General features: G+C 42.2%; 1 protein-coding gene across 1 annotated transcript in view; it reads left to right on the plus strand.

Annotated features, from left to right (window-relative positions):
• Positions 1–1051: 1051 nt before the first annotated feature.
• Positions 1052–16720, plus strand: part of LOC136858676 (zwei Ig domain protein zig-8) — a 784418-nt gene continuing 768749 nt past the window's right edge. Inside the window, exon 1 of the mRNA XM_068225726.1 lies at positions 1052–1159. Within this exon, the coding sequence (XP_068081827.1) occupies positions 1052–1159 (108 nt within the window). The remainder of the gene's footprint in view (positions 1160–16720) is intronic.

Below are 16720 nucleotides of genomic sequence, written 5' to 3' on the forward strand. Positions count from 1 at the left end.
CGTGACCATCGACTCAATCTACATGGCCTCCGACATGCTATGATTTCTAAGAAGAAGAAAGAGATAGCAGGGAGGAGTGGGAAGTGATACAAGGAGTATCTGCCTGTTTCCATGTCAGACACGCTACCAGGCGATATTGTGTTAGGTATATGGTGTTGAAGTATGGTATTGAAGGGTCAGGGAAAAACCACATCGGCAGAAAGAAGAAAGAGCCTACATGTAAAACCTGATGATAGCACATGCAAGGATATGGGCTGGAGAAAGACCAGAGGTTGTGTTAGTTAGGAACAGGTAACATGCACAAAACATAAACCAATTCCTTGCCATTCCATCGCCTGGGGATCAGTCCGTCTGGGCACTGCTGTGACTAGCGCGGTCCTTGCCGGCTGCGGAGCCATGCGTCGAGTACCACTAGGGCCTGTCGCACGACTCCACCTCCTTGGGGTACCTTGTACCCAGTCTCCGATCCCGGAGAATGAGGCCAAGCCCGCCAAGGCGGGGGCCTCCTGGAAGGGGGTGGGTCATGGCGTCGGCCCTCCTTCCTCTCTGCTCGCGCCATGGGCCGGTAGACAGGGCAACTGCGATGGGAGGCCGGGTTGCACCTCACCTCGAGCCCACAGCTGACCTGACGGTGGCCCCACCTCAGACAGCGGAAACACTGCAAGAGCTGCTGAGGGGGACGTTTTACTCTCACCTGACTGCCGCTTCCCGCTGAGGTCCTCTCCTGATAGGCTCCTCGGTTGACTGCTGCCCTGGGGGCAGTCTTGGGTTGCGGCTGGGCGGCCCTCTCCTGTTGGGCCGGCGTCGCCTTCTGCTTCCTGGTGCGGCGTCGTCTTCTTCTTCTTCTTCCCTGGGGGTGCTTCTCGGCTGGGAAAGACGCCTCGTCCTGATGGCCCTCCCCCGTCCTGGTGACCCCGGGGTGGCTGGTGGTACCGCTGCGTTGCCATCTGCTTCTTCTCCCTGACTGGCGGCGGCGGCGTCGGTCAGTGCTAACGCTCGGCTGCGTTCCCTGTCCTGTGGGGCGCACATCGAGGTCTGCATCTCGACAGACATGCAGGCAGGCTGTGCCTGGGCAGCAGCATCAGAACACCAAGGGGCGTCCTTCTCCACTGCTGTGCTGCATTCCACCATCACGAGCGCTTTCCTGGTTTGCACCCGGGTAACAGGCCCTTCCTGGTAGGCCTGCGTCTGCGTCCACTTCATCTTGGTTGGGGGTCGACGATCCTGGTTGGCGGCCTTGTTGGGCTGCGTATACTTCGTAAAGTACAGCTTTCCAACTGGGGTCGCGCCGTCGCGGCGCTCGGGAGCGCCGCCGTCGTCCTCGTTCCTCGGCTCCGTCTGTGTGGCAGTCTCCTGGCTGCCGTTACCAGTAGTGTAGTTCCTCTTGTCTGGTATTCGGGTGACCTGAAAGTAAGCAGAGAAGCTCCTCTCGTAGCGGCTGATCTGGCCTGGGTCCGTGGGGCGAATAATTATCGCCCAGGTCTCGACCTGCTATGCTGAACAGGGGCCTTGTGGAGGGATGGGAAGATTGGAAGGGGTAGGCAAGGAAGAGGGAAGGAAGCGGCCGTGGCCTTATGTTAGGTACCATCCCGGCATTCGTCTGGAGGAGAAGTGGGAAACCACGGAAAACCACTTCCAGGATGGCTGAGGTGGGAATCGAACCCACCTCTACTCAGTTGACCTCCCGAGGCTGAGTGGACCCCGTCCCAGCCCTCATACCACTTTTCAAATTTCGTGGCAGAGCCGGGAATCGAACCCGGGCCTCCGGGGGTGACAGCTAATCACGCTAACCACTACACCACAGAGGCGGACTGACAAGATTGTAATGAGCTTTATTTAGACTTGATATTGTCAGATTTTTTTAGAATAGCGTATTAACAATTGCATTCTTTTATTATAAAGTAAATGGGAAAAATGGGAGAAATGAAGACATACGATACTAATAAATCATTTTCAGATACCGTAATTAATAATTTGATGCAGTACCTTACCCTAATATTAAAAGGTTTTATCAAGTTGTACCAATCATATCTTACGGATTCTAGGCCCAGGTTTATCAAATTTGTAATACCGCAACAGAGTTTGTGTGAAAAATATGTAGCCTTTTTCAGAACAGCTGTTTAGTTCTAAACAATTATCTCCGATGATTTGGAAAAAGACAAACAAAAAAAGAAGCCTAAATATTCTAAATTTCATGTCCATGCGTTCTCTGAATCAACCACCATATAACCTGTTTAGTTCTCGATTAGGCCCTATCGTAAATTAGTTATTTTATAACAGTTCAATTTCTACTCAGAGAAATACCAGATCCCTTCTAATAGCAACCTGTACAAATGAAGGTTGCATACGAATTCACCCTCGTGAATATCTTTCCATTCCACAGGTAAGGCCTAACTTTAGGCCTAATATTGCCGAAACTACTGTAATGTATCAGCTCCCACATTCCTTGAAAATATTTGACAATATATTATCATTCCGTCACATATAATACTAAAACAGATCCACTAACGGGCATGATTCAAATCGAAAACATGCAAGGGTCTGTAAACATTACCACGTGCTAGCCATGCATTCGAAGCTGAAGCGCCCGCAACATGGCGATGCGCGAAAGTGTTCAATATTCCACATAGCATCAGCGCGCTCTGTGAGTCTAGATAAGTAATATTGAAGTCTGGTGAAACGAGCCCGAGCCTGGACTCGAAAGAGTCGAGTACCGCGATTCCAGGCATCACTCGCGCACATCACTACTTAACACATTGCTGCATGGACTGCATGCAGACAGCCCGCTACAAGACTTCGTTGTGATCGAAATGGGCACAGTGGCGGATGTATTGAAGTACAGCATTAGATTACCTACTCGTCCGGCCCCGCGGTGTACGGGGTAACGCGTTCGGCCGCCCCAAGTTCGATTCCCGGCCGGGTCAGGGGGTTTTAATTGTAAATGATTAATATCCCTGGCCTGGGGACTGCGTGTTTGTGTCGTCCTTAACGTTCCTCACATTCAACACTCAACACTTCCGCAATTCCAATTACATGCAGTTTCATATATTGTGCAAGTAGGGGCAAAAGAACTCTCTAGGTCAACGCCCCGAACAAATAGCATTTTAACATAAACAATTTAAAAAGTAACCTACGCTGATAATTACAGTATTAAGAGGTAAAGGAGGTTTTTAACCGAAAAGTATTTTATACTACAGTAGTTAGGAATATTTTGTAGCTGCGTTATATCGGGTCTACCAATCCTTCTTTACCTCGTTCTTGCCATATTTCCATCCATCTCCAAACTGTCTTAAGACTGCATGGTATTGATTCTGCTATTGCTTGGGGGACCATGTGAGCCTCCCGCATGCCAATAATACGGCTTCGATTCACCTGCGATAGAATAGGAGCCATCTTATTACAATGTTACAGTATAACGCCGGAATACACACATTGTGTATTCAGCACTACCTGTTCACTCCCTTCCCCTCCCTTTTAGTACTGGAGTGGCCTTCAACACTATCCCTTTACTCTCTCCCCTCCTTTTCAGTACTGGAGTGGGGCAGTGTTGATTGTTTATGTCGGGACACCTTTAATGTGCGTGCGTTTACGCATAATCTCTTACGTCAAGAAGGATGGCCAGCCAGATCAGTTGCTCCATATGTTGACTGTAATCAAAGTGGTGTGTTTCGAAAATGGAAGTGGTACAGGGTTAGGAACTATTGATGATTCGCTTCGCATAACTCAACCAAGGACTCCGACAACAGTTGATAACTGTTATCTTTGAATTTCATTTCGATGGCTTTCAAAATGATATACTGTGAAATTTCGCTTTATCCTTCACAACATAGCAATAAAGTGCGTAAATCTGTAAATAGTAAAAGCAAATCTATTTTCCATGGACTTACTTTTAATTACTTCAGGTGCTTAAAGTTGTTATTACCTGCCGTCGTTGCTTACAATATTAATATGACAAAGTTTATGTTCTCATCTTGTTACCGCAATGAGAGGGACGTGTTGATCGTTGGAAGATTGCAAATTTCTTCTTCCACCGAGGGGGTGACTGCGTGGTTTGGTTCACGTAACGGTCAGCATCCATTCAAGAGACAGTGGGTTGAAAACCCACTCTTGGCATCCCTGAATATGGTATTCCGTGGTTTCCCATTTCCACACCAGGAAAATTCTGTGACTGTACCTCAATTGAGGCCATGGTCGCTTTCTTCCCGCTTCTAGGATTTTTCTATCCCATCGTTGCAATAAGACCTATCTGTGTCGGTGAGATGTAATGGAAATTGAATAGGAAATCATCCATGTAACTCTCCTGTGTTGTGAGTTGTGAAGCGGGCGAAATGTTGACATGTGAGAATGCAGCTGTAAATCAGTGAACCAAGGCGTTGTTCAGACAATATGCGGGGAAAGAAGAGCTATTTTTTTTGCTAGTTATTTTACGTCGCACCGACACAGATAGGTCTTATGGCGACGATGGGACAGGAAAGGGCTAGGAGTGGGAAGGAAGCGGCCGTGGCCTTAATTAAGGTACAGCCCCAGCATTTGCCTGGTGTGAAAATGGGAAACCACGGAAAACCATTTTCAGGGCTGCCGACAGTGGGGTTCGAACCTACTATCTCCACACTGAGGAAAAGACAGTGTACTACTCTAACGAATACTTAAGAAGGTTTCAATCATCGGAAGATGTCATGGAATGATTCTTTTGCTGCATCTGCATCTGCTGAGTTAATGCAGTATTGAGGAACAAGCACACACTATCAACATCACTTTTATGGTAATTTCCGTCTATTTATTACACTGTGACTAACGTCATCGTCGTCACCTGCAAATACTACTTCGAGAAATGTCTAAAGACTGCTAGTCTATAAACGTGGACTGGACTGCGTTATTGGAAGAGATTGACATAACAGTGTCTTCTTATGAACAAATCTTCTGTTTAGGACCACATGATGGACGTTTTCTTGTTAAGAGGTGGCCTAGCGGACGGTTTTATTTGGAGTGCCAAGTAACCCAACACATCAATATGAAGCTTTTGTGGACTGAAATGATATTGAATATTCTTGTTAAATTATTATTAAATTACATCTGACATGTTTGTCCGTAGCATCTTTACACGGGTTCTTAAAGCAATGACTTTCTGAGACCAGTAGCCCTTCCACTCTTCTGGACAAGTCTACAGATGGTGAGGCTTTCTATTCAGTTAGCGGCATGTACCACTAGGAAACCAATTCTGATCAGGAAATAAAAAGGAAGATGTCCGATCCTTCGAAAATTGAAAGAATGAAAATGAAAGGAACCTTCCACCTCGCGAACCCAATACCATCGGCCCTGAAAAAGAACAAGAGGTGATCAAGGCAGAAGTTCGGAAAGTTGAAAGTGAGAATGCAGATCCAGCTAGGGGCCCGTGGTCACATCACACGCTCTATCGATGAGTGACGGTGGGGATATTTTCAGTCAGAGATGCCGTAGATTTATTCCATCATCACATGCTTCAGTGATTACAGTCCCGGTTCAGACGTGGCCTAGTAGACCATCATGATTGTCATTCATTTAAAATGTCACGACTTGCTCATTCGACGAGTAATGCATTGTGACCTGTATCAGCGAATATGGATGTAAAGAGGGCACTAGTTATTGATATATGGATGGTTATTCATCACGGCATTAAAGCCTTTTTAAAAAATGGTTCGATTCCTGGCCATGGTGGCGAATCTAACCACTTATGAATATTCTATACCCAAACGATTGCAGTAGCTTATGCCAGCGCAAGTTGGAAACATTCGATTTTGTCTCCCCACCGTGTAAATAGAGCAATGAAATATTAATCAGTACTTTCGGTACCACGTAATAAAATAACGTTGTGAAGGTCAGTTAATAAAAAAAATTGTTCGGTCGTTCATAAAATGTTGTGTATTAGCTCATGCTTAGCAGAAGTGAATGGTGCAGTAGCATATTGTGTCCTTGCCACGTTTACATAATGGGTGCAATATTAATATCATTCCTGATCTTTTCGTACTAAAGTATCCCAAATTGAAATTCAGGATTGTGCACCCTACATTGATCACATCGAAACCTCGGTTGAATATTCAGTGCAGTAATCTTCGGTTCAGAGAGACCAGGGTGGCGATTCTAACCACTTAACACACATATTCACTTACTACAAGTCCGGATCCATGGCTAAATGATAAGCGTGCTGGCCTTTGGTCACAAGGGCCCTGGGCTCGATTCCCTGCAGGATCGAGAATTTTAATCATAATTGGTTAATTTCGCTGGCACGGGGGTTGGGTGTATGTGTCGTCTTCATCATAATTTCATCGTCATCATGAAGCGCAGGTCGCCTGCGGAAGTCAGATCAAAAGACCTGCCCTTGGCGAGCCGAACTTGTCCTCGGTCACTCCCGGCACTAAAAGCCATACACCATTTCATTTACTACAAAGCATCATTCTGCAAACTACCACAGAAACATGCAATAGGAATACATCCCTCCACGCAGGAGGACATCCTAAAGAAAAAATTCATTAAGTACACACTGATAGCGAAACCAGGTAACCGGGTAAAGAGGGGTAAGAAGAAGAAGGCTAGTTTAGGAGAGGTTGATTCATGAAAACATTAATGTATCAAAATATATTATACTCTACATTAGGACATATGATGTATTTTGGTGAATATTGCGCCGTTCCCGCGTCCAGGCAAGGACACAAGAGATCCAGACTAGCTCTAACTTCAATAAATCGGGTGACTGAGTTCTACGGGTGTGAGTTCCGCAACGGAAAAACAACCAGGTCAACAACGGTATTCCCTAACTAACGCAGAAAGACGTCTCTTACTCGTATTTAGCTAGGTACCATTCTCATTAATTCTTATGAAAATCGTCGTCGATCGTTACTACTACAATCTTACAACTAAACCTTATGCTAAGAACACAGAGAAAGAGTTTTTAGGTTTCACAATTCAAAATTTATTTAAATATTAAATCAGATATTCAAGCAATTAGTTCAAAATTTTACTAATGAAGTAGCCTTAGTATTGACTGACTCATCGTCGACCTAGTAATCCATATCCGTCGATAACATTGGAAAAATCACGTCTTTTCACTTCACCCTAAGTGATTGAATGTCTTCTCGGCTTAAATAGCTTCCTTTCTTAGTACTCATTCTTCTCCGAAATCATCAATTAATATTGCAAATGACATGACACATGTGGGAAGATTCTTAAAAAATAAACTGCACTATCCTTCTCTTTCAATTCACCTAGCGAGTTGGGTGATGAATAAATAAATTGAATGGGATACAGCTAATAGTATTTACACGTGCCTTCTTGGCAAGAAAATAAAACATGAAAATTATTTACATTGAAAATGTAGGATGCATCCACAGAAAAGAAAAGAAAACTCCTATCAACTATTATTTATAGTCCTTCTAGTTGTATTATTTTGAGAAATAAAGAAACACATGTGGGATTTCTGAGCCATTATTCAGTCAAGAAATGGAGTTCTATTTGTTTAAGTCAACCGTCCTTGGACATCGCATCAGATTATGTTAACTAACACTTGATATTTATTCTAAAAAAAAACTATCACAGTACTTAAAATTCAACTGTCTGATTGACTGTCCGTAGCTTTAAGACTATCAATGAGGATATTCTAAACTCTTCTTGCGTTGTTCTGACAAGTACACACATATACGTTTTACGTCTTAAATATTGCTCTCTGCCTATTTAGTTGCTTTTTAGACACTCATATTTCCTTATGTTACACATCATGAGCTAAGCTACGTCCATTGTAAGTCGTAATCATCCAATAAGTAACATCTTCGCAAGATTTAATTCATGAATTTAAGGTAATTTGACCTTATCTTATTGACATAGACTACGTGCGTACGAAATGGCAAGAAACGTCATCACACTGGTTCTACAAGGTTATAATAACACATGCTACCAACGGAAAATCTACTTAATCGGATGACAATATCTCCAGCTAAAAGAAAATGATTCTCCTTCGAAACCCTAGGTCACCAGTGATCTGCCTATAGATTGAAATTCATACAGAAGTGTAATTATTCAGTGAGTTCTCGAGATCTTCCTAATCGAATCAGTGAAGGCTCCAAACTATCCAGATTAAACATTTGCTGCTCCAAGTAACTTAATATGAATAAAAGAGACATTGCACTCGACGTCCTGAGATCATGTCCTGAGCTAGATAAAATGCGTAGGCTAAAAAATCATTGCGTGTAATTGGCGAGAAATCAGTGATCTTCTCAATTATAACATTTGAAATCACGAGACCTTATTTCATGCAACTATGACTCACTCTCGAAGAAACAATAACTACAACCATTATACATCATCAACAACTCTATATCATGTTCATGACGCGATAATTATTACTCTTATTTCATATAACCACACTATCACTTTATCACGTAATTCATTACCTTGGCTTGCACATGAACGTGCCGCGACATTACAAAAATGCCTACTTTATTTGCTACAGTCATAGTGCCAAATTTAACGTAACTTGGAATAGTCTACTGCCATTCCTTCATAACACAAATCCTATGCATGATCTCGTACAATTTGACGTTGCTTAAGTTTATGACACGCAGATATAAATGCTTACTTCATTCTTACACATCACTGATAATAATAATAATAATAATTTTAGCGATCTCTTCACGCATGTCTCTGGAAAACATTACGAACGAACATCACTTGGTGACCACGCCTACAAATGGAATTGACGTTTCGTACAGATGAATACCTACTTCCAATGAATTTAGCTAGATGTTTGTTTACGCACTGTGTTCGCACCAATAAATATTACTAAGCAAAATAAAGAAAACAATATCTTCTTACTTACGAAAACGACTTGGACATTGGACTTAACTTTGCTCAAGATGGTCTAGGCGTTTCCTCCTCTCCGATCATCTGAGACTAGGAACTGGTCATCTGGTTCCTCCACAAGTGGTTGGGTACATCGTGGCTTCTCATCATCGCTCACTGGTCATCCGGGATAGCCAACATCGTCTCGCCTCGTCAGGATCCAAGCAGCATCGCCTTGCTTCCTTACAGACCCATGATGAAGACTCGTGCGTATGGAACAGAACAATGATAGAATGTTTGACTCATTGCTGACATTTTTCAAGTACTATAGCTCTTGCGTTGCTCAGATTGTACAGGTTTTTACTGGAAAACAGTTAGATCACTAAATAGTCCAGAATTGTCTAAGACTTATATTCAGTATATTCTGATTCGAAAATAAATTTCTTTCCGCCGTCTTTTATCAGCCTAAATGCATTTAATTTACTGGTCCGTAAGTGTCTTTCAATGTTAACCGGTGTCGGGCAAATTTCATCAAGGGCTTGCGTCACTGCGTGACGTAGTTCCACAGTAGTATATCTTATCTCTTATTGTTTCTTGTATTAAATCTCTCGCGCGGCGTTTAAATCTTGATCTCTGCCAAATAGAGTGTAGTCGGGAACTAATCTTCGTTTCCAAATCTCCAATATATCGCTCCGCTGAATAATTCCTTTAAAATGAGTTTTTCGTCCTGTTAATACACCGAAGTCAGATTAGATAGTAAAAGATGAGCATCTTTTTTTTCTTGAATAATGGTTTCAAATAATGTCCATCTGTCATTTTTTTCTGCGCCTTCTAAACGCGGCTATTACTGTAACCGACTGACGAAAAGACTTATAATTTGGCCCGTACTGACGTTAAATGTATTTTATTCGAGATTTTGACCGCAGAGACTCCATCTTTGTTGCTCTAGCTCTTATAAAGAATTGTGAAACGGCACATTAAATAAGTTCCTTTGTAACACGGTGACTAACATATCCAGTTGGTCGTACGGTTCATATTGATCACTGTCAAGTAAAATTAATATAATTATTGGATGCACATCTATTATCCACTAACTCTTGTATACAAAAGGTTGTATTTCATATTGACGTATCGTAGCGCTATAAATGTATTTCGTTGCGTTGCATTAGGGAGGAAATGGAGCGCAAAAAAGTCAACTCCATAAATAAAAGATCACATCCGAAGCAAGACTAGAAATGATAACTAGGATTTTTGGGGATGATTTATTCTTTTAAACTGTTTTATCGTAAAACTTTAGTAAAAGGTTCTTCTTTAGTAAAAGGCAATAGAAATCACGAGGAGAGTGTACGGCACAAAACAATGCACAGTAAATATTAGAGATGGTGTCCCATTTTAATACATGCCGTGCCAAATAAGACGAAAAGCCGTATCGCAACATACCATTGGTACCTCGGCCTGCCAAGAAGACTGCTGCCGATTCAGATGGCCTGCAGGCACCATATTGCTACGAGGCTGTCGTTATGAAATCTTTGCTTGGCTTCCTTGACCGGATCCACTGACTCTCGTTCTGACAGCTCCGCAGTTGGTCTCACTACGCCGCACTTTCCACCGCACTCCGGAATTCAAATCCTTGGACTGGCCATGAATCGGACTCAGGTTCTCCGAGTGAGAGCCGGCATGCTATGCCTAATTCACTGGGCTGGCAAACGAAGTAAACGTCCTGTAATCCGTAAGATTTTGCGCTGACTTCCGTTTATGTCTCTAGAAAGTTCTATTGATACTCCAGGTCAAAACTGTGAATCACCTTTATCAGTATATCGTCGTTACGCCTGGTAAAAACCGCTATGTGTTAATGTTGTGAAAGAAATACTGACCCGTAGCACATCGTCGGTGAAGGGAAAACACCAGGTATGTAGTAAGAGCATTGTAACGTACGAGGTTTGGTTCCTTCAACGCCGATATGTGCGGTGCATTCAAGGGATACATGTAAGTATGGAAGGAAAGGTGGCAAGGTCAACCCGTTCCCTTTAAATTTCAGCACGTTTGCAAATCTTGAAACAAAGATAGTACATATGATTGATTGATTGATTGATTGATTGATTGATTGATTGATTGATTGATTGATTGATTGATTGATTGATTGATTGATTGATTGATTGATTGATTGATTGATTGATTGATTGATTGATTGATTGATTGATTGATTGATTGATTGATTGATTGATTGATTGATTGATTGATTGATTGATTGATTGATTGATCCAGATTTTAAAAAGGCCACAAGATTTTAGCATATTATCTTGTGAGAGATCTTTAATGCATCAAAATTTAATAACACGAAGCTATCACATTTCGATAACGGAAATGCAACTGATCTCCCTTGGGATTGAATTCACTACCTCAGGAATAGAAGGACAATGACTAACCGACTATATCACGAAAGTTACCTTGTAGTTAGATAAATAGATAGGTAGATTATAAATTTAAAGTGGAATATGGGAAAATGCCATGCCCTTTGGAGACAGATTTAGTTCCGCAGGAAAGAAATTGAGCAATGAAGAGCACATGGAGGATGACAGGATTTTTCCAGAAATTAAACACTGAGAGAAAAGGACGGAAAGAGGAGAACACCTGGATGTGAAACTAGAACATAGGAAAAGTGAACATCAATATCTCGAGAAATGAGACTTAGAGAAGCATGATTATGGGGCATCAAACTATATAGGAATGGGAAAATCTGATATATTCAGTAGATAATCTCGAGAGTCATATATTTATAGAGCGACAGAGCATTAAGCAAGCCCACGAACCTGCTACGCTGGCGTAGCAGGGGGAGAGGTGATACTCCCACATGGCGCGTCCCAGGTGGCGGATAGGGAGGTCCTAACCGGCTTGCCGGCGGACTTGAGGGAAATAAAATACCTCTCGCTGACCAAACACACTACCCCCTGCGGGTGGGGTACGCACATGTAGAATACACCCGGGGTATCCCCTGCCTGTCGTAAGAGGCGACTACAAGGGGCGACCAAGGGATGCTGGTATTAGAACCATGAAATTACTATTGATTAGTACCATCACGCGGGGAACACCATGGGTCGCCTTTACTTACGAGTAGTACCACTATATTTGGTACACAATAGATTTGTGATTAGTAGCAGCAGAGAGTGGTTCCCCTGTGGGTTTCGAGTACCCGTGCGCCGTACCCATGTGAGCAACACTGCGGGTCTGGGCGTTGCCTGTGAGTTGTACCACTATATGAGCGACACCGTGGGTCTGCGTTGCCTGTGATTAGTACCCCCTATGTGAGGAACACCACGGGGCCCGTGGGACCGGCACCCGTGACCAGTACACCTACGTGAGGAAACTCATCGGTTTGCGTTAGCTATGAGTGGCGCCATTGTGTGAGAAACACCATAGGTCTGCGTTACCTGTACGAAGTACAATACTTGTGATTAGTACCATCTTGTGTGGAACACTGTGAGTATTCGCTACTTTTGATTAGTACCCCAGCATGGCAAATAGCATTGTTCTACTTTACTCGCGACATGTACCATTCTGTGGGGCCTTAGACGTGGATTTTGCACCCCTTTCGCCATCAAGCATCCTCGATTCAGGATGCTGCTTTATGAGTGGTCCCTTGGTCAGTAATAAATTGTATATGATCCTTTTTTGAGTTGAATCCACGATATTTTTCTGTTTGCTCTTTTTTGTTGTTGTTGTTGTTGTTGTTGTTTTTTGCTACATGTCCATCCCTTCCTTCTTCATGACGATTTTGTTTGGTCAGTTCATGATTTTGATTTTTTTGTTGTCATTTCATTTCGTACCATTAGGGGCCGATGACCTCGATGTTAGGCCCCTTTAAACAACAAGCATCATCATCATCATCACCATCATTAAGCAAGCCTAGATAGTAACTCTGCAACACAAAGACAAAGTCACCTCCGCACAGGCAACGAAGGCCCTTGGAGAAGTGGAAGGTAAAGACTTCCACCATCGTTAACCGCGGCACGTGATGGGGTAGAGTGGTTAGCTGTACGCCCGGCCGCCTTTGCCCCCAGGATTTAACCTGGTACTCATTTTTGGTGCACCTCCGGAAGAAGAAATATCGTTTCTTAAATTTTAAGACTTCCTGACGGGGATTCAAACCCACGTTTTTCCGGGCGAACCGAGCACGCCTTTACTGCCTCGGCCAGGCAGCCCCTAACTCTGCAACACACCGCGCCATTATTCTATTAATGAAGATAAATTCTATGTAATTATTTTGTTTTCTATTAACTCGAAAGTCGCAGTGAACTATGGTATGGAAGCACATAACCAGATATGAAACAGTTTAAAGGTTCTAATCAGGTAGTTACATAAGACGAGAGGTCTCAACGAAGAATAATCGTGCACACATTTTAAGCTCATCACATTAAATGCTTTCATGCTCTTACATGACAGGTATTAAGGTACTGTTTAACTAGTATTTATCGTAACGAAAGCATTACAATTTTAATACGTGTAAGGAACGGTAATATCTCACGTTGGTACTAAGTTGAATATAGCGCTGATATTTTCGGCTATTGAAAATTTCCTGGGCTATTTAGGCGGTCATTCCTTTGTTGATCGAGGAGAAGCGGAATCCGTACAACCGACATGTGCAACGGGATTTTTTACATTATACAACGTGGAAGCCAGAATAGTATACGGTTTGTTCTAGTTAAATCATTTTACACTCTCACCCACTACGAAACCTGACTTTCCTTTGTGCTGTTCGATCAGATATCAAATCTGTGGATGTGAGCTCTTCCCGTCATTAATTTTAGTTTTAAGTTCTTTTTTATCCTTCCGGAAGTATTCGTCTACTTTGAACGGATACAATTAATTCCTGATTCAAAAATTTTCATAACAACAATTTAGTCTCGAAAAGTTCGAATGCAATTCATAATTAGGTCTTGATTGCTGGCGCACTCAAAATTTCGAAGGCAGATATTTTTTTGACGGTCCAAGAATTGTACAACAACCATTTGGATGGCCTAGTTCTAATATCACGTACCGAGTGAGTTGGCCGTACGGTTAAGGGCGCGCAGCTGTCATCTTGCAGCTGGGAGATAGTGGGCTGCAACCACACTGCCGGCAAACCTGAAGATGGTTTTCCGTTGTTCCCATTTTCACACCAGAAAAATGCTGGGGCTGTATCTCAGTTAAAGCTACGGTCGCTTCGTTCCCACTCCTTAACTTCCTATCTCATCGTCGCCGTAAGATCTGTATGTGTCTATGCGACGTAAAGTCGATAGCAATAATAATAATAATAATAATAATAATAATAATAATAATAATAATAATAATAATAATAATCCCACGTATCTGGCAATTCTCTTCCTATCCATTATTTTCCTCAAGACTGGTCACGCCTCTCATACACATATGAATACGCAGTCCATTTGTACAATTTTCGTTGAGTTCAATTTCCTATGGAGATATGAAAAAGGAAAATGAACATTACCGTGCCGTACTGTAGGAATGTATGTTAGTATACGTATTTACGCACTCCTGAATGTATGCAAGGTTCATTTACTTTTACACGTCGGTATAGGAAAATTAACGCAATGGACTGCATATCCATATGTGGCTGGGAGGCGTCATCAGTCTTACGGAATATAATGGGTAGGAAGAGAATTGTCAGATACGTGGTATTATTATTATTATTATTATTATTATTATTATTATTATTATTATTATTATTATTATTATTATTATTATTATTATTATTATTATTATTATTATTATTATTAATTTGCTGTCGACTTTACGTCGCAGAGCCGCATATAGGTCTTATGGCGACAATGAGATTGGTAAGGCTTAGGAGTGGGAAGGAAGCGGCCGTAGCGTTAAGTAAGATACGGCCCCAGCATGTGCCTGCTGTGAAAATGGGAAACCACGGAACACCATCTTCAGGGCTGCCGTCAGTGGGGTTTCAACCCACTATATCCCATACGCAAGCTCACAGCTGAGCGCCCCTAACAGCATGGCCAACTTGCTCGGTACGTGGTATTAGAACTAGACCATAGATTTGTTAAGATGCCTAGGAAAAGGAAAATAACCAATTGGCAAGTACTTTCTATAACATTTTATAACATTCCACGCATGCTTATAGATGTACGTACCGTGGGTCATTTCCATCTCAGTAACTGGTATAAATTCCATTGCCAAGAGAAATGTCTTGCTGCATCCCTAAGGTAAAAATAACAACTCTAGTTGTTGATACCGGGCCCGTAGCCACGGGACTTACTGTTTAACGTTAACTCTGAGCCACTGGGATGCGATTTTTATTTCGAATATCCCTCATGCACTACGGGACTCGAACTCTAACGGACTTGTTTAGAATCTAGCGGAAATGCAATTTAATTATTACGCCATGGAATATACAATATTTAATGTTAGTGCAGTTTATTTATTATAAGTCCCACTGGCTGTTTCTTTTTTCAGGGACGCCAAGGTCCCCGAATTTTGTTTCGAAGGAGTTCCAGTAAATCTAACGACACGAGCCTGACATATTCAGACACCTTCTGATACGATCGGACAGAGCCCCGATCGAACTTGCCAATTATTATGGGTCGGTACTAATACATTTTCAGCCAAGTTTTACGGACAGATACTCTTCCTGAAAACAAACCCCATGTGGAAGGATGTATGCACTTTAGCGTGTTCTGTGGTGGTTGACAGTTTGATGCGTTGATGAGTAGATGTGTACTAAGACGAACATAACTCCCAGTCTGCGAGCCAGAGGAATGAACTGTAAAAAGCAAAGTCATCTCCGTACAGGCCTTGAAGGCCCTGGGAGTGGTGGAAGGTAAAGGCTTCCACTGTTGGTACCTTCGGCACTTGATGGGGTAGAGTGGTTAGCTCTACGCCCGGCCGCCTTTGCACCCAGGAATTAACCTGGTACTCATTTTTAGTGGAGGCTGAGTGAACCTCAGGGCCATATGCACCACCGGAAGTGGAAATATCATATCTTAAATTTTACGACTTCCTGACGGGGATTCGAACCCACGTCCTTCTGGGCGAACCGAGTACGCCTTTACCACCTCGGTCAGGCAGCCCCTAATGAACTGTACTGAGTTAAAATTATCGGCCTGGCTGGGAATCGAACCCAGAATCCACTAAGCCGAATGCCAGTACAATATAGCCAAGGAACCGGACAGCTACATGACAGTATAATAATAAAGTAACATATCATCGGTGAAGAGTCCAATCTCCTATATCGCAATGCCCTTCCTATCCATTATTTTCCTTAAGACTGATCACGCCTTCCGGCCACATATAGGTTATCAATCCATCACAACAATGTTCGTTGTGTTTATTTTCCAATGCGAAAGTGCAAACAAAAACCGAGCCTTCAATACAGTATACTGTAGGAGTGAGTAAATTCGTCGCGCAAACATACATTCTTACAGCACGGTAAGGTAAGTTAAATACTCTTTTACACATACCTTTGAAGTGTAGGGGAAAAATAAAATTCGGCTAAATAGATATGAAGATTTAAAGTTTTATTGTTCTTGAAAAATATATTTTACGGCATTTCAAATACGATTTAATGTATGTCGTGTTTGATTAACCAATAGTTTTCACTTAAATTCTTTTCTTGAAAATTGTATTTATCAATAACATCTCTCTGCACTGTAATCTTCGAAGATATGATTTAAAAAATATGTACCAATTCATATGCCTCGCGGATCTATGCTTCAGAACAATATTGAAGTTAGGGAATAATAATAATTAATCACGTAAAATGATCACAGGAATTCAGAATGAAGGATGAACGAACGACTTAGTAATGAAACAAAATTATTCAAGTAAAGAGTAAATGTACTGAGAGACGAAATTAAACGAATAACACCATGTTATGTCACTTTTGTATGAGGCATATTTT

This window comes from Anabrus simplex, chromosome 1 (genome assembly GCF_040414725.1).
Source record: "Anabrus simplex isolate iqAnaSimp1 chromosome 1, ASM4041472v1, whole genome shotgun sequence".
NCBI classification, from domain to species: Eukaryota; Metazoa; Arthropoda; class Insecta; order Orthoptera; family Tettigoniidae; genus Anabrus; species Anabrus simplex.